Source organism: Neopsephotus bourkii, unplaced genomic scaffold, assembly GCF_033783945.1.
Source record: "Neopsephotus bourkii isolate Nb327-2 ecotype Australia unplaced genomic scaffold, CSIRO-AGI_Nbou_v1 NB_1132, whole genome shotgun sequence".
NCBI lineage: Eukaryota > Metazoa > Chordata > Aves > Psittaciformes > Psittacidae > Neopsephotus > Neopsephotus bourkii.
The window spans coordinates 1,628,846-1,648,580 of NW_026901618.1; the positions used below are offsets into that span (position 1 = coordinate 1,628,846).

General features: G+C 41.3%; 1 protein-coding gene across 1 annotated transcript in view; it reads right to left on the bottom strand.

Annotated features, from left to right (window-relative positions):
• The window catches only part of CMC1 (C-X9-C motif containing 1), a 49,275-nt gene extending 29,960 nt beyond the window's left edge, over positions 1 to 19,315 (bottom strand). The window contains exons 1-2 of the mRNA XM_061362683.1: positions 19,202 to 19,315; positions 5,067 to 5,159 (exon numbers count right to left, since the gene is read on the bottom strand). Of these exons, the coding sequence (XP_061218667.1) occupies positions 5,067 to 5,159; positions 19,202 to 19,238 (130 nt within the window). The 5' untranslated portion in view covers positions 19,239 to 19,315. The remainder of the gene's footprint in view (positions 1 to 5,066; positions 5,160 to 19,201) is intronic.
• Positions 19,316 to 19,735: the final 420 nt, after the last annotated feature.

The following is a 19,735-nucleotide window of genomic DNA, read 5'->3' on the forward strand; positions in this document are numbered from 1 at the left end:
CAAACTGAACTGAGTGTACAAACCTTAAAGCTTGGTATTTCTGTCCTCAGTAGTTCTTCTCTACCTAAACCCATCAAATTAAGTTTCAGATTCAGCAACTCTGAACAGCAGAGCATGTGCTCTTAAGAAATTAAATAAACTGTTCTGTAGATATGATTAAGATCAACGAAGCTCTGGCAGGGTTTCTTTTTAGTGAGTATCCATAGTTTCAGAAGAGAGAGGAGTCATGAATAGCACAGTGCAGCTAGATGAAATCACAGTTCTGATAAGCTAAGAAAAAACCTTTCTGATGAAAAATGCTAACTTCAGGTTCCTGAAATTTGCTATGATTTTGCTTCAAAGAAGTTTACTCAAATTTCAATTTTGTAACTGTAAATTACAGCCAAAACCTTAACAAATTTAAAGGAAAAAGAGCTCCCTGAAGAAATTATTTCATAAAAGCAATGGATCAGGCAATGGCAAATAAATGATTCTTTTAGCTGCTTCAGTTTGAAGGCAAGTATTTCTATACGCCAAGGACACACCAATAAAGAAATAGATGTGTTTAATATTATTTCACACAAACTCATGCTAAAGCCTATAAAATACAGTGAAAAGCCCCTGCATGACAATGTTGTTGGCCATTTTTTTGTTTGTTTGGCTTTTATGATACTCCTGTAATAGATCCTTGTAATAACTAATTTTTTTGATACTCCTGGAATAGCCCACAATTTCACATACATAATGTGCATGGATATTAACAAAATAAAGCATATTTACACAACGGTCATGGAAAATTGACTAGTGTTTCACAGAAAGCATGTTTCCCATCTTAAAATTACTAATATACCCATTTTCACTGAAAAAGTGCTTGAAAATGCTTAGAAAGAAATCATTCTTTGACTGAGATGCACTTGTCTTGAGAAACACGCAGCACACACAAGAACTGTAGTGAAACAACCTGAAAACAGTTCAAAGTAAAATCAAATAATCTAAATAAAATACTTAGTTGATCTTAAAAATGATCAGATGAACACATTTTCATGGTTATTTCATCCCTAAGCTACTCTGATATGCTAACAACCAAGCACAGCAATGGGTCACCCATTTAACTGCTCTAGGGTAGAAGGATCACCTCTTGAGTTAACAAAACCTTTATTTCTTATTTATTTTTTAACCCTTGGGGTTTCTTTTCCCTGGATGTCTCTTGAACACGTGCTGGACAGGCTGTCACTACTTGCATTATTAGCTCTGATAAGCGCACAGCTCTAGGTAGTATAGCTGCAGGCTAAGGTAACCGACTGCATACAGATGGACCTCTGCACTCACGCAGAGCACTACTGAAAGTATAGAGGCTCCCCATAGGGACACATATGAACATAGTGTGATCAAGTAAATTGTAAAGCTTCATTTCCTATATTACCAATGCATTTACCACAATTTCCTAAAGACAAAATGAAACAGAAGTATATTAACAAAGAGCTGTTCAACCAAAATTAAAGCACTGAGAGCAAGTTAAATGAGTAGCTGTGCCACTCAATGTAAACAGCACAATTCCATGCACGTGTACACTTCACAGCACACCAACCGGATTGCAGGAGTTTTGATTACTTAATTACACAGCTTACGTTCATAGCTTATAATTGTTTACAGCACAAAACCCACAGCCTATTTACTATGATTAATACCTATCTGTGTGCACTAACAAGACAATTTTCACAATGGATTTAAGAGATTATAAACTCTCCTGTTCACAAAACTGCTCAAGCTTATTTTCCTGTGGTTTGGTCTCTCCCCTGTATTCAGATTTAAAAGCTATACAAAAGTGTTCAACTTACACTACCACCTTCTTTTCTTTTTTTTTTTTTTATTAGGGGTATGAATGTGGATTTTGCTTGTCTATTTTATCATAAAAATTGCATCAGAAATATTCAATTTCCACTTCTAACTTCCACACCATTTGATCAAGGCTGTCTTACAGGTAGGTGACAGAGGGATAAGGGGAAATGGATGCATCTACAAGCCTCATTCTCCTAAAGATACACACGTAAACTCTACTCAGGAGAAGACAACAAAAGAGAGCATTTTTCTTTGAGACTTATGGAGGCAAAACTATGGAGAAGCTGCAAGGTAATGGTTCACAACTCATAGCTCAAGAATCTCCAATATTGGCTGCTGCCACTGAAAATTAAGATGCTGAAAACAAAGTCCTCATTTTACAGAGAGAAAGTTCAGAGGAAAAACACACACACACAAATCCTTTAATCTATTCCCAAATGAAATTATCCAACTGGCATGCTCTCAAAATATCTTTAACTACATCCTCTTTCAATGACTCACATTAATTGCTTTTCTTCTTCATTTCCTACTCCCCAACATATACAGAGTTCAAAGTAAAAATTACTCAACTATCATTCAAATGAAAGAAAAAGACGTATTTTAAATCCTTTTGGCAGCACTGGAAGTTACCTGTCATGTGATGCCACTTCCCTTTGGCAGATATTCCCAACTCTTTTCCCACTTACTCAATCTCAAAATTATTATAACACTACTCTTTTATGTCTTTTGGAGAACCCCTAAAGGCACCTGCTTGAAAATACACTGGTCCTCTTTAACTAGACTTGACTCTAAACCTAGTGACAAATCTCTAGAAGCCCCCTTTGAAGTTTCTTAGGTAATAGCAAAAGACAAAAAGCCACATACCATTAGGGAAACAATTATTCTTTCTCCATGGTAAAAACTGCTGAAACAGTGCCGGCAAAACAGTATGTAAGCAAACTAAAATGCACACCTTTGTCAGTACTGTTGGAAGATGCATAGAAGACACTGATGAAGACTTGAAGATACAAATATTAGAACGAGTTATACAATGTGGGAGGTTTGCTACACAGCTGCATGAAAGTAAAGAAGTTTCTAACTTCTCTCTGCTTGCGGTATTTGCATTTCAGTAATGAAACACATGAGGAACTTATCTTTTTGTGAGCCACCAACAGAGAGCTGTACCAGAGAAGATTTATTTTCCACAGGAAATTGCTTCTTTAATAAAAAACAATGTTTTATGGAAAAACTGTGCAAGTGTAGCCACTGATGGAACAGTTCTCTAACTAGAATAAGAAAGGGAATCCAGGCTAAGGTTACGAACAGCCCTGCACATGAAATTCCTTCACTCTATCACTTGTAGGTGAGCTATAACAGCAGAGTAGTCAGAGCCAGGAGTGCACAAAGTCCTACAGGATGACATCAATGCGGTTAACTTTATAGGAACAAACCTTTCAAATAGTAGTAGCTTTACCAGACTTTGAAATACATGGGGAGGGAGCACTAAAATCTCTTGCATCACACAGCACTTCCCAGGTTATCCTGTGGCAAAGTGCTTAAAAGAGTTGTCAAACTTTACACATTTCTCTTTTGCAAAGAGACAAAGCGTACCAAACTTGCTGACCTTTACATGATGAGAGGAGGCTGGGAGTAGTTTGATACCTAGCAGGTATTTCCAAAAATTAAACACGCTTAATGTGGCCCTTCAAGGTGAAGGTGACATTTCAACAATGATGTGAGAAAGTAAGTGCTTTGCAAAGAAATGCATGTATGAGAGAGCACATTGGAAACAGATGTTTGGAATTGTTCCTCTGTTGATGTGGGTTTGTATTTTTTTGTTGCTGAGCACAATGTGTGTCACCTACAAACATCTCTTATATCTGTACACTTTCAAAGGATAGTAGCAGAGTTTTCTATACTATTTAAAAATTCTCCGAATGAGAACTCCAGTAGGCTTTCAACCTATTTGTAAAAAACATACACATGCAACACCTCCCGAATAGTTTGGAAGAACAAGTGACTGACATCAGGGAAGATGGACATTTACCAGCTCAGTTTCAAGCAAAAACTTTGCAGAATTTGTGGATGGGATTGAAAAATGAGTATCATAATTTAGTAAGTGCAGGGAATGATGCACTGCTTCCACTGGGATCCACACATCTTTGTAAGGTATCTTTTTTTAGCTCTGACAGCCATTAAAAGCAAGTACCGAAATAAACTGAACTTTAAACCAGGCCTTTGAATTGTTGTACCATTACGTGTTAAACAATGAAGTATGTTCAGCAATATAGCACTAAATAAAAAGACTGTTACTAACACTTTCAGAGCAAAAAAGGTTTTTGTGCCATTGATAAAGAACAAAAATTATTATAAGTACTCTTTATTTCATCTTTATCACATCTTAATTTCTATTTTTGTCTTATAGTGTACATACCATACTAGTATGCGCATATAATTTATAAATAAATATACATACATTAGAATTGCATGCTCAGATATTTTTTATTGATGAGGTATGCAATTAAAGTTTAGAGCACAGATCCAGATGACAAGAGGCAAGTGCCCTTGACTGAAAGCATGACACTTGTATAGAATAATTCTGTGGCCTGATTTCCCTCCTCCCTCCCCATTCTTACATTCCTCTTATACCAACATTCTCAGCTAAGATGTGTGTAAGTAGGTCTATCTTTCTGGGACTTCAGAAAGTTTTCTTCCAGGAATATATGAACATTTGGGTGTCAAAAGTGATGATACCCAACTTTAAAGAGTTACTGTCCAGTACTCTTCAAAAGAAGATGACAACATAGAAAAGCAGATTGCATCATCCTATTTCAACATTTGTCTAATAAGTATGTTGTTTATGTGCATGTATAATTAAAATATTTGGGCAGGGAATGGATGCAGTTAGTTGGGAATATCCCCTAAATGAAGGCTCATGTGGCAATTCCATTCAAGTAAGTATCAAGTATAATGCACAGAAATACAGTAGTTCTTCTATTGCTCTGTCATCACATAGTCTGGACCAAGGTGTAGAAAGTTTTATATTAATCATACTAAATTCCACAGCTCTCGTGAACAAGTCATTGTGGAAAATACACAGCCAAAGCCAACATGACAGATTTGTATGTTTTACTACCGGTTTCACAGTGAACAGATAAGATACCGATCATCCATATTAATTCTCTGACTACTTGACTTCAAAAGCAAGGATTATATTCAGGGTACAAACATGAATACATGTGATTTCCCAATGAATATTTGACTCTTACCTTGCACTTGATTTGAACACCGTTCCTTGGCTCGGTCCCTCATTATTTGTGGAATCAAAACATCTTTTTCTACATGCCTCAGCTTAGAATTCTCTGCAACAGTGGGGAAAAAAAAAAAAACAAAAGGTTTTTTTTCTTATCTACACATCAGAGAAAGTCAATCTACAGCAACAGCACAGCATTGTTTACATAACATACACTAGTATACTAAAACAGGCAGCAGAAAATACCGTGGAAAGACAATACAGATCAAAAGGCAGGACAGTCCAAGATTTAAAATTGCTTAGATTAAAATATGAGCATTATTCTGAATAGTGCTGTTCTGCTTTACGTGCACAATGAACCAAAAATAAAGGAGAACATTCTGGCAACACATTCTAGTTTTTGCCTTACTAAACACAGGGTCTGCTTACAGACGGCACAGACGTTGAGAATTACTTTTATTTCCTGTTACTAGTATTTTTCTATGTATGTTATCTATACAAACTGGTTTTTTTACTCACTGTCACAAAGCTGAGAGTATTAGAGCACAGACTGAAATTTGTATTGCTATATTGAAGACTCCAGCTCTTAAAAAAAACCCTAAGAAGCCCCTTCAATGAAGGATCTAGGAGTTTTTTCATTAAGAAATTCAACCTTAAAAAGAATATATGCTGCTGCCTGTATTCTGCTCTTAAAAGCACAGATGCAGTTTACTTTCAGTTGTCTCAAAACAGAATTCGGTACTCTGGGTACAGCTGGTGATTTTGAATAGCTAAATAATACACACAAAAAAAATACTGCATTTCCAAATCCACTTTCTTCAAACCAAAGGAATGAGAATTTACCAAGCAAGGCTTTTTACTTCCTAGCTTCTGAGTTAAAAACCATTTGAAGGATATTTGTTCAGAAGTTTGTATAGTCCAACACAGTTATAACTAAATATGTGGCTTTCCTCCTTAAACACGATTTATTCATTCTTTGATGTTGATATTATGCTTCAGAATAGCATCAACTGTGATGCTGACATTATGAGAACTTTAGTGTCAGACACACTATTATTTTGAGTGACAATCATTTAATTTAAAAATTGCTTAAGAAATTAGAAGTGCAATGTACTGAAATTTAGGAAATAAGTAAAATTTAAGTTACCTACAAATTTCAAATACTATCTTTCAGAGCATCTTCAGTTACTTCTTGATCAAAAAGCAGAGACCGACACTTCTGTAGTCTTTTTCAAGTCATCATCATTTAAAGTTTACTAATGCTATGAGATTATTTTATGAGGTTACACAGTATTGAGTATGTGCTATTATTAGAGGAATCTGGCAACAAAACAAGGATTACAATGAGCAATATACACAATCTGAACTAAAAACATTTCTCCTCAAATATGTCTTACTTGGAATTTCTAAGGCAAAAGAAAGAAAACAAAGTGTCTTCTGTAAATACAACAAAAATACCAAACACAAATCGTTTATGACTTAGATTTGGTTTCATGCTCAGATTTTCAAGACTGAGATAATTACAATTAAATATCCTTCTTTTTAACTTGCTCCAGAGTATCAGTGTGATTATTGTGATGAGCGTTTATTATGTTACAGACAACAAAAAGCTGTTATAAAACTTTTAACCATGTTTTTTAAAAAGGACAAACCAGTTCAGTTGAACGGCATGGCAGGGAATAGCACCACCAAGCTATGTACATTCCTCAGTTCTTACTAACTCCAGTCACAGCACGATGGTACTGCGACAATCCTGCCCTCTCCCAGTCCCTATGAGGCTCTTTCCCCTCTCCCCATTCAGATGTGCTCTGCAGCCCTGTGGTAAACTGAAAAGGGAAGTTAATTTGATTTAGAGGGAAATACATTTATTGTCAGGCATTTTTTCAGGTAGATAAATGATCCATTTCACTATACAGCTGCGTAAATTGCCCATGAGAAGGAACTGCATGAGGCTAGGACAAGAAAGAAGACTGAACTGGCATGAGCACAAATGGATAAATTACAGGCTAACTGTCCCCCTCCCTTTTATTTTTGCTTTTAATTTGAATTGGTTATACTGGTGCTCAGAGTAGGCAGAAACTAAGCTTATCAATGAAAGTGGATACAGATAAGCAAGTGGCTTGCTAGCTGTCACCAACGGAAAGTTTTAACAGTCCCCCATTCATCGTCATCATATCATCACTATTACAACGCTTAACCACAGTGGGTGACCAGTTCAAGACAGAAAACTAACTCAAACACATGCAAAAAAAGTACTTCTCAGCTAGCTTACGTTTTGGAGTATCTAGATCTACTTATCAGGGTTCTAATAGTTACTTCATTTAACTTTTATACCTCAGCATACATGGAAGTGTACTGGTTAGCACAGAAGACTCTAGGTCCTTGGAAGGGCAGGTGGGCTTCCCCCAGTGCAGAGGTGGTGAGAAGCATCCAAGGTTCTCACAACAAAGCACAGGGGTCCAAGGTATAGATCAGCCAGCCGCTACTGACAAAGAGGAGAAGCAGACAGTAATGTAACCGAAGGCTAGCAAGAAAACAGGACAAGAGCATTCTCAGAAATTAAAAAAAAAAAAGAGAAGGCTTCACTCTGTTAGCTCAGAACAGTCAAAAAGGATTTTCATGTTTTATCTTAGCTTAAGTACCCAATTTTCTGTTTGATTATTCAAAAGGAAAGGGGCATTAGACTGATAACAAGAAGTAGCTGTACTGGTGTTAACACCAGCTCAACCAGAACCAGAGGGGTGCTCCAGGCAAACTCCCTCTTTTTAGTTACAAGTTGTCAAACCTGCACAGGCTGAGAATGCAGGAAGGAGAGGACACACCCAGACCACGGAGAGCGTCCAGTATGAGGAACCAGAAGAGAGCTACAACAGTAATCCAAAGGTCATTATTCAATGATATAAAGGAAACAGGAATAAAGACCACTACAGTTTTTAAAAGAAAGTTTGTTAATATCATTTTTTAAGCCATGAAAGGCACTCGCAATTCAAATCTTTTAGTGTATAGGACATAGTTTTAGGTGTCTCTTTGCAACAGTCTCTCCAAATAGCTCAAATACAGATGTTCAGCTTGGGCAGTACTGTTATCTACTCATGAGTTTCAATTCTAACATCTTTAGTATTTTAATGTTCTTCCTTTATTGCAAACTATATATTACATTACACTTACAGAGATTTTCATTCAAGGATAGTAAAACACTTGACTGAAGTTGGTATCCCTAGCATTTATACAAAATATTAAAGAAAAATAAGGTACAAATATAAACAATACCAGATGCCACCTAGTTTATGTGCAGACTAGCTGCATCTTTTATATCCATGTACAAGCACTTGCAACATCATCATCAGTCCAAGCTAATCAGTTATGCAGTAACATATATGGTAAGAACTTTCAAAGAAACAACACCTCAGAAGCAAGACTTCATCAAAAAACATGAGACAGCCACGATTCGAAACCACCAATTCCTTTTGCCTTTTTTCAACTATATTACAGTTTCCAGAATAAATACTTCTTCTCTTCCTTTGAAAGTTCACTGTTCTGCACTAATTCTTACTTGAATACCAGATTTGCTGCAGACTAGTCCCTAGAGAAGAATTTGCATTACAATAGACCTACTACTATTGTATCGTCAAATCATCAATAAAATTATCCTGCAACATGCAAGAAACAGCGTTTCCCCACAGTTCGCCTTGCTGCCGACATCGTCCATGCACTTTGCCTGATCTTCTGGGTAGGCTGTTTTAGATGATCACAGCCTCTGACCGCAAAGTGAACCCACAAGAACAGGTTACCTCTCAGCTTCCAGAGAGCCAGACGAATGTCAACAGCAGCTTTTCCTTCTCAGCCCGCCAGTCAAAACTCTGGCATGTTTGTTAGACTAACTTAATACTCTGAGATACTACCTTTACCTTACGTTCTATTGAAATTTCCTAATACCACCAACATTAAAAGGGACAGATGGATGAACACAACCCAACTGAGAGAAGTTTACAAAAAGCAGACTAAATACAATTAACAGTAAAACCGAAGTATTTTGTAAAAATACATTCAGAAGTTAAGCCAGAATTAAAACCAAATGCAAGCTTGCAGGTGTTACAGCATCTAAGTCAGCAGCTCCTTGAAAACGTAAATGAGGCCGCAGCCAAGGAATGTGTGTGGTAAAACTATTTCCTTAGAGATCAGCACATTACAGAATGCTGCTGCTCCTTGTGGGGACAAGGAACAGAGGACAGTATAAAGGACAGGTATCCAGCTTACAAGCTTGCAGTCGTTAGAAAAAAAGACAGAAGGGGAGAAAACTACAGAAAAGGGAATACCTCTGTGAATGAGAAACTGTTTTCCATACATCTTCAGCCCAGCGTAAAGAATTCAAGGAAGGAGAGGTTACAAAACTGGGAGATACTCCTATTCAGCAAAACACTAAGAACGCATCTAAGACTCGCTTTTTTTTGTCCCTACAAATAAAACCTGTGGGGTTTGGCAAATCTCAATGCTTGTAGCAGTTCTCTGGTTGCATACAATATGTACGGCATAAGACTACAATAGTAATAGTCTTTTGTGACTGATCAAAACCCTGAGCTGCAAAAGCTGTTTATTGCCACGGAAGTCCAAGAACCAGAGCAATCTAGATTAATTGTTTTCACAATTTCTGTAAAAATTACAAAAAACAAAAACAAAAACGAAAAAAACAGGAAATTAATATACCAATGGGAACGAGAGCATCACAGCAACGACAGCAGAACACAGCCAGAGCAGCCCAGAATATACATCAACTTCACTCCATATGGAAGCTGGGAAAGCAGATGATGAATACGCTCCTGGCTTCCTAGACTCTGACTGCAGGATTGAGGAAGGCCTTAAGACCAGGGTGCTACCTGTGCTGTAAGCAGCAGACCTTTTAAGAAGAGGAGAAGGCAACACAAAGCTCCTTTACAGTTCTAATAAAAGGGACTGTAGTGGCCTGTCATATTAATTAGAAGACTACTACAAAAAGGGGTTACTAAAACAAAAGCTTTCCTAGCAGAGTGTCCTAGAGGTCTTATTACCTCTCCTCTTCATTCAACAGTGGGTACCTGACTTACCCTTTTGTCAGTCCTGCTGGTAGTTTACAGCAGGACATAAGCAATTGTCCTGGGTTTAGCAGTAGCAGTCATTTTTCTCTTTCTTGGTAGCTGGTGCAGTGCTGTGTTTTGACTTTCGGGCTGGGAACAGAGCTGATAAAAATGATGTTTTGGTTTGGCCAAGGACTTTGTGAGCCTCATGCTCTGCCAGGGAGGAGGGAAGCCGGGAGGAAGCAGAGACAGGACACCTGACCCAAACTGACCAAAGAGGTATTCCATACCACAGCACATCATGCCCAGGATGTAACTGGGAGTTACCCAGAAGGACAGGGGGTCTTCGGGGTCAGACTCGTTGTTCAGTGGGTGGTATTGTAGTCTTTTCCCTTGCTATTATCTCTTATCATTGTTGTTAGTGGTGGTAGCGGTGCTGATTTGTGTTGTACATTGGTTGCTGGACTGGTCTTATCTCAGGCCGTGGGAGTTGCATTCTTTCGATTCTCCTCCCCATCCCTCTGGGAGCGGGGAGGGGGGGGGCAGCCCCTGGGGAGGGGGGGGCACGTGGGCCTCGACTGCTTCCAGCCCAGCACCACTCACTGGGAGTGAGTGTACAAGCTGTCTGGCTGGGGTTAAACCATAACAGTTCTTTTTGGCACCCAATGTGGGGCACAAAGGGGTTGAGATAACGACAGATCTGACCGGATTAATAGTCACTCGTCACAATGCTGATTTATTGGCTCTCAGAGTTCTTCCTCTTCATCTCACAGTTTCAGAATGTTGTAACTTACTTAGAGCCAGTATTTGCTGTGTTAGTGTTTATCAAGTGTGGGGCTTGGGCTAAGGTTCCTGTCTCACTGTACTTTATGGCAATGACTTGTAATACGCGCGGGCTCCAGCAGCAGGGCCGGACGGACGTGGCTGTGGACTGGTCCCTGGCCATCCGGCTGCTCCTCACCCTCCTGGCCCTCGCCCTCGCCTCCGTCTGCGTCAGGCTCTGGGGAGCCGAGGGGGGGCAGCTCCGGGAGCTGGCGGCTGCTGAAGCAGCCCGGGAGAGCGGCCCCGGGGACCAAGCGGGAGCGGGACCGGAGGCCGCAAGGGGACGGCTGCCGGTGGAGGAGGTCGGGGCGGTCGAGGAGCGGGAGGAGGCGGCTGCCGAGCAGCGGGAGAAGGCCGCGGAGGAGCCCAGCCCCACGGCCGAGCTCAGCCCCGCGACGGCCGAGAGCATTCCCCGGAAGCCGCCCGCTGAGCCCCAGGAGGACGCAGGAGACCCCGCAGCATTTCCCAGCAAGGCAGAGGAGGAAGAGCTGGACTCAGGAAAAGAGAAGCTGGTGGTGGGAGAGCCGGCAAGCACAGCAGCTACACCAGCCCCAGTGACAAGTACAGCAGCATCGTTTGAGAGTTCTGAAGGTTTTGGATGGCCTTTGGGTATCCTTGGGACCTGCCTGCTGACTGTGATGGGGATCAGCATGTTGGCACACACATAGACTGTGTTTTACCCACCACCATTTTGTCTGATCTCAAAAGTTAAGCAGAGTCAGATTTGGGTCTTGTCTGGGGTTAGACAACGATATGGGAGGACCAAGAGGTTTCCCCAGGGCTGGACAGCCATGAGTGGCAGGGTGTGTGGACAGTATGGGCAAGTATCTAGTCCACTGGGGCCCTCCAGTGCTTTGGAAACACTGGAGATGGAAGGCACCTCTATGGAGTCCCCAGCTACAAGTTGCAGAAACTGCTGAAGGGGACAGTGAATTATTTTGAGCCTGGTGGGCCCATGACCCTTAAGGCCATCAGAGCAGAGATGCAACACTGAGATGGACTCATGATCGAGGGGTGAACTTAGCAATGGACACTATTGCCCAGGTTATTCACAAGTGTGAACACTGCACATAGCCTCTTGTGCTCTGAAAGATTGTTACAAGAGATGGAGCCTGGCATCATGGACCAGATGGACTCAGCAGCTTTATAGGGACTGGTCCATGCATTATGATGAGAGTGCACTTAGATCAGAGTGATGGCATATTGAAAATGTGGGATCTGAGCATGACATGAGTGGTATGGAATAAGGGGTGGATAATGTCCTGGGTTCAGCAGTAGCAGTCATTTTTCTCTTTCTTGGTAGCTGGTGTAGTGCTGTGTTTTGACTTTCAGCTGGGAACAGAGCTGATAAAAATGATGTTTTAGTTTGGCCAAGGACTTTGTGAGCCTCATGCTCTGCCAGGGAGGAAGGGAAGCCGGGAGGAAGCAGAGACAGGACACCTGACACAAACTGAAAAAAGACGTATTCCATACCACAGCACATCATGCCCAGGGGGGAACTGGGAGTTACCCAGGACAGGGGGTCTGCCGGGTTGGACTCAGAGGGTGTGGTATTGTACTCTTTTCCCTCGCTATTATCTCTTATCATTGTTGTTAGTGGTGGTAGCGGTGGTGATTTGTGTTGTACATCGGTTGCTGGACTGTTCCTATCTCAGGCCGTGGGAGTTGCATTCTTTCGATTCTCCTCCCCATCCATCTGGGAGCGGGGAAGGGGGGGGCAGCCCCTGGGGAGGGGGAGGGGACGTGGGCCTCAATTGCTTCCAGCCCGGCACCACTCACTGGGAGTGAGTGCACAAGCCGTCTGGCTGGGGTTAAACCACGACAGCAATTTATCACTTCCATCTCTCTAATGACTTCAGGTAGCAGAGACACAGATTACACAGAAAAGTTGGGAAAAAGTTGAAAACCTGTCTACCCAGAAATTGACAGAAGGCTCAAACTTTTTGCATCAAGGAAGCAAGTCGAGTCCAGCAACAGTTTTTGAAACATGCATTTCTTGTTATCCAACCTGGATTTTCTTGGTTCAGTTTATTATGCACATTTAAAACTCTAATGTGTACTTTTAATACTATAGCTACTTCAGTAAGAATCACAGCACAGATGAAGAATAGAGAAAGTTTTAGTGAGTTTTAACATTTTCACTAGCAAGTATGTTTCTCTTGAAGTCCCAGTTATATAAACTTCTAGATATCACCTTACTAGCAAAGGTACCGTAGAAATTTCACTCGTTTGAAGAATACAAATTTAAAAATTAATACTCTTCAAAATGTAAACTTTTTTTAATAACTTTCATTATATTGGAACTTTTTTGTTTTAGTGCACCTTGCTATTTTTTTCCTGCATATTTTCATCAGCTGCCATCATAGAACCAACTAGGTTGGAAAAGATCAGCAAGTCCAACGGTTACCCCAGGTCAAAGATAAACAACCGTCAGTGGACAGATAGCTTAAGAAGCCAAAGCATCTTGGACAAGAAATAGAACTTGAGAAAGTATTAATGAAAACTTCAGGAGCAGAAATAGTAAGAGTTATTACAGTGAAAGGGAAGAGAAACAAGAAGATACATCCAGAATTCCCATTCTTGAACTCATACCACATTTAAATTAAAACCCCACCCTAAAGAAGTGTAAGACAGCTGTTTCCCTGGAAGGGAAGGAAGGTCTTGCCTTCATCTGTGATGAGTTCACTAAACTTGAGTTCAGCAGCCATTCTCTCATGCTGACCTCTGGTACAAACAACACTTGAAGTTAAGTTAGGCTTGGAGAATGAACAACAAGTTTATAGGTAAGCTATGTAAGTACATTAATTTGAGGGATTCAGTTATTTCTCATATCACTTGATAAAAAAATATTTCTATGCTGTAAATACTATTGTTTCATCCCAAAGTTTTTGTTTAAAACAACTGCCTGTCAGCTAATCGTAAAACTACACTGAAAAAGTACACTTTCATTAGTAACAGAAACAGCAGCACAGTGTTAATTTCATGCTTATTGGCAAACATTTCTTTCATCAATCACACTATTGGCTCTAGAAGCTAAAGTTTTTCAAAACCTATTTCAGATTTATTTTAGTGTACCTGGAACAGTGTTTTGGATAGGCAAAGATAATTATAACTTACTATTCCTCCAGGAAGATAATGCATACAACTCAAAATTTTTATCTCCTTTATTCTGCCCAGTTTAGCCACTTTATATTAAATAAAGTTACCAACCTTATGCTAAGTCATGTCAAATCATATGCATGTATGTGCAGTATAAAAACAATTATCAAAAAAGTGTGTCACTGAATACATTGGCAATTACTTAAAACTTACACTTGAGTACACTAAGTCACGTATTGGAACAAAATAATTCAGAGACAGACCCATTAAAATCTTGGGAGGAAAAAAAACACTTGTTTCTAAAATCGGGGGGGGTTTCCTACAACATTAATTTTATGTATTGTAATAAATTATTTTAGTACCAATCCTGCAGCCTGCGAGGGGGCTCCTGTGCCCTTGTTGCCAAGAGAATCACGGGGCCAAAGTAACAAACAGTTTCAGCATACTGCTTTGTAACCTCGGTCCTACAAAAAACATACAGGATCCTGCTAAAGGATTTCACCAGTCAGAAACATCCCATGTGAACTGGCCTGGTGGACCAGGACCAAACACCTTTATGCATATGTGAAATGCTAAGGAGTCTGGTAATTTCACCTGCACACAAGTGCTTGCATATGTACTATAGTCTAAGGTTTTAAGTTACTGAAGGACACCATAAAGTGACAAAAGTGTTATAATTCAAGTGAAACAACATTCATGCTATCCTGAACCCTGACTTAAAAGCAAAAGAGGCTGATCAGTGCAGCTTCTCTACAGAACAAACTTTTTTTCTTCTTTAAATGTATATGAATAAATTTTGATTTAAAAAGTTACAGATTTTGAGATCTTTCTATCTAATACTGATATCATTTTAAATTAAGATGGAGTACAGGGATGACAACACCAGAGAAAATTTCCAAAGCTTTAACTTCTCACCATTCTATCGTCACCTCAAAGTCAATTTTCACCTTTTTCACTGGCTGAATTTGTTATCTTACATTTTGCTTTTGGGGCTCATGTTCTTGCAGTACGGCAGTACTGGATTACAAGAATACTGACAAGCCTGTTTGCTAAAAATGAACAATGGCTATGCTACAGCAAGCCTGCAATATCTAGAAAGAAAAGGAAAAGCACACCAAAAGCAGCACACTTCTTTGTAATTACATGAGGATTGCAATGCTCATACAACTAGTGAGTAATAGGTTAAGGCCAAGCCTAAAGCTGCTTGTGAAGATTTTTGACACAAGGAGACTTTTTTACACTCTTGATCACACAGCAAAGCCAGTTACAGGGCCTGAAAATTAATTACAGATTGTGGCTTAATATTTACTATTGATAATAATGCATGTTCATTAACAACAAGCCTGAACTGTTGTTCAAGTATGACAAACCTGTGAGTTAGGAAAAGTTAGGGGTGTGCGCTACCTCTAAGGGAACACCCCAACCCACCTTAAATCCCTTCTTACAGCTATAGTTGAGGATTCCAGCAAAAGTCACAGAACACAAAGTCAGTAACAAATAGTGCCGTGGACTGGTCAAGCACTAAAATAGCACAGACAGCCTTTATTTTGCCATTTTAAAGATTCTGAATGCTTGACTTGGTAACTGATGTAAAATCCTCAACACAACTTTCTGTCACTTAAACAAAGACACCATGCAGCAATATTTCAGCAACCAAACAGACATTTTGGGCTTTTTTCTGAGATAGCAAAAATACATTAACAGCACAGATTCCTGTACAGAGGGTTCCACACTTCTAAGCAAAGCCCTAACTTTTGAGCACTTCTTGTCTCAATTCAGTTCCAAATGTACAACCCCTATTCCTCCTGTGCCTTTCTAACTCACAATGGATGTTGTCCAAGAATTCACTGCTTACTTCTACCTGGAGTAAGAAACAGAATGGCCCTGCAAAAAATCACAATCTACCTGGAGTATATAAACCAAAGAGACCGCATAAATAGAGTTCTACAGTGACCTCAAGAACTGTGCAGTAATTTGCACCAGAAATAAGAGATGAGTAACTTGTAAAATCTGAATGGAAAGAGTAAAATACCCAGATGAAGAAGGGGTGCAGGAAAATCTAAGAACAAGTGAAACCCCCAAACAATTACGAGGAGATGCTATCCACCTCCGATTTCCCACCACACCCAATAACACTAATCCGTGGCTCCAGCACTGCATACTCCTCTTTACTGATTTTCAGACCTGTGTGATAAGGCATAAACAAACACAATGTAAATCACAAATAAAATTTTAATTCAAAAAAGTCAAAAGTATTACCTAAAAGTTTAACTGAAAGCTGAAACTGTTCTTCCTTTTACTTATATATTTTTGTCCCATAAATTCAACATTGCTTTATCTCCCACTACTTCCTCCTGCCTTTTGAAGCCTTATTTTCATTCCTTTTAGTATATTCCTCTACCTCTGCCCTACTGCCCATGTCACTTTGACACAAGTCACAACCATTCTGCAAGCCCAATTCTCTCCTTCCACTGATAACGTACTGCTGTATCTAACAGCCCAGGTTTCAACATGACTTAAAAAACAGATATATTAAGTATCTTAGGAAAATTATGAAATCGGTCTTCAACCCCTCTGTTTTTAAGACCCCCCAAAATTTCCAGGATATGTACCAAAGCCAGTACTGTTTATTGAAGCTACTGTCAATAACCCTACTTCTTTACACATTTGTGGATCTTTGATTAGGAATCCAAACATCACCATCTGAAAATGACAGCTATAACCAAGTGCACAGTAAAAATAAAATGAGTTTTCTAGTAACCTGTAACTTCTACTACTGAAACAGCATCCTACAAGAGTTTGGAAGTGCTGCATACAAAAAACAAACTTCAGTGCTGGGCTGCAGCACATTCTTCTGAAGGATAACACAAACCAGTGTAATATAAAATTCTGTCAAGGGATTTATCTACCAATTTATTTTCTGGATGCAATCGCCTACTGACACAGCCACAGTTCTCTTTCAAACTATGGCTGTCAAAAAACTCCTCCCATAGAAATCATGACACAATTCACAGATTCTAAGTTCTGAGCTTCAGAGGACTCCTCAATATTTGCAGCCATGAGAATATTTGTGAACCAAGAAGCAGTTAACAATGATAATGTGAAGAACTACAGCACCCAGAGCATCTGAGTTAACACCTTGGTGATATGACTAGGGCAGCTCACACCTCTTGCAGATATTGTTTCAATTTCCCTATAACCTCACTTAGACATTTCCAGTTTTAGGTCACATTCTGAGGTTTTTAATAGAGCTGTAATGGCCAGCGACTGATGGAGGGGAAGGGGAGCAAAGGGGGTATAAACAAAAGATACTGATAACAAGGTAGAGCCAGTAAGCAATACCACTGCTCAGCAGATAAACCTCACTATTGGTGTCACGTATCATATACCCAAACCACAGCTAACCTAAACCACAGTACTACACAGGCAGTACTTCTACCACAGCTATTATACAACATGGATTAGGAGAGACATATAATGTCATTATAAACATAAATAAGCAACTCTGATGAACTTCAGTGTTTGGAGCCCTTCTTTGTGCTAAATAGTTTGAATAGTGTAATAATACACTATTCAAATACACCTTTTTCCAAAAGACAACTGGGAAGCAAAATTACACTACAGATGAACAACCACCACTTCAAATGCAGTGGTCAGTTTTATGACATTTTTCTTAATTTAAGCAGATCAACACTCAGGTGATACAATCATCAAAACCAGAACCTGATTACTCGGCAAATGGCTTATTTGCAGGGACTGCAGAGCCAGACTCAGGACAGGTTACCATTACAAATGAAAAGCTCTGCCTTGGCCAGCATCCTCTGGCTTTTGAAAAAGCAGCCACAGTCCACATGTACCAAGATGCACAGTCAGAGCTATGGCAGTTCATCCCTAGCTACAAGTGTCTTAACACCTTGTGTTAGCTGAAACACACCAGCACCTTGTTGGGTTCATTCTGCTAAGGGACTGGCCTTTGAACTATAATGTACCCAGCCAAATGCACCTGCATCAGGAACAGGGCACATGAGTATCACACAGGTGTAAGCACACAGGCTTAAATTCACTACGGGGATACACGGCTGTAACTCTCTGGACAAGAGCTTGACAGCACAAACTCAGGAGGACCGAATAACCTATTATGCTGTAACATATTAAATTAATGATACTGAATGGAGTGGGGAAATGGGCACTTCAGATGGGAGAGCCACGCTGCAGGCGCACCAAGGTAGGCTGCAAGAGTGGGCTAGCAAGAACCTCATGAAGTTCAACAAAAACATGTGCAAGGTGTTGCGCCTGGGTAAACAGAACCTGAGAATGCAGCATAAGCTGAGGTCTACCCGGCTGGGGAGCAGCTCTGTGGAAAGGGACCTGGGAGTCCTGCTGAACAAGAAACTCGGTATGAGTGAAGAGTGTGCATCTGCTGCAACGCAAGACAACAGGATGCTGGCCTACATGGACAAGAACATCACCAGCAGAGATACACAAGTCATTATTCCACTCTATGCTGTGCTTGTCAGGCTTTACCTAGAAGACAGATTACTCCTGCGGAGATTTCTGTTGGACACTGGAGTAAATTGTTCACGACGACAACAATCAGCCATTGGAACAATCTCCCCAGGGAACTGGTGGACTCCCCAACTTTAAAGGTTCGGCTGGACAGAGTGCTGAGACACCTACTCTAGGTCATGCTTTGCCTAGATCCCTGAGGTCCCTTCCAACCCAGTATTCTCTGCTTCTACGATAACCTTGGTAATTTACCTCTCTACTTGTTACACAGTGCAGGAGGCCTCAGCAGGCCGGGCTCCGCGGGCCCCTTAACGCCCCGGCGCTCAGGCAAGGCCGAGCGCCGCGACCCGCGTCTTGCCGCTGGAGGTCACGGCCTTGGCTGCGGGGAGAGAGGGAGGGAGGGCGCGGAGATGAATGCGCTGCTCGGAGGGTGGGCCGTGACCCTCGGAGCGGCCCTTTCCCGGCGCGGCAACCCAGGCGGCTCTCCTAGCTGGTTAGTGTGAAAGGGACAGCGGTAGGCGACGGGGATCACCCACAGAGAGCCGTGGCAAGGCGGGCTGAGGACAAAGAGGGAAAGAAGGGAGGAAAAAAGAGTGGGCGCGCCGTTGACCGCCGCCGCCACCCTGCCCAGCTGCACGTGCGAACCGGCAGCGCGTGCGGCAGCCGCCCCTACCTGCAGCGCCAGGGGGAGGCTCCATGTGCGGCTCCATACTACGGCAGCGGCTGCGCACGGCCCTATCCACCCGCCCGCTCCCAGCCGCGCAGGCGTGGCACAACCGAGCGCCACCTCTTCCCCTCTCTGGGCAGGCAAGGAGGAGGAAAAGCGCATGCGCTAGGGGCAGTGACTTAGGGGGCGAAGCAGCGAAGCGCGCAAGAGGGGTGCAAGCAGGTGTGTTAGAGGATGGTTTGTGTTGGAAGGAACCTTAAGCTCATCCAGTTCTTAACCCCCCGTCACGGGCAGGAGCACCTGCCACTAGAGCAGGTTGCTCCGAGCGCCGTCCAGCCTGGCCTTGAGCACTGCCAGGGATGGGGCAGCCACAGCTTCTCTGGGCAACCTGTGCCAGCACCTCACCGGCCTCCCAGTCGCGAGGGCACCCTTGGGGTGGAAGGTGAGAGTTACATTGGTGGGGATTTGTGTCAATGAGTTAGTTTGTGCTTTTTAAAAAGAGCTTCCCATTGTAGTGGCTGGGAAAGAGACATGACTACA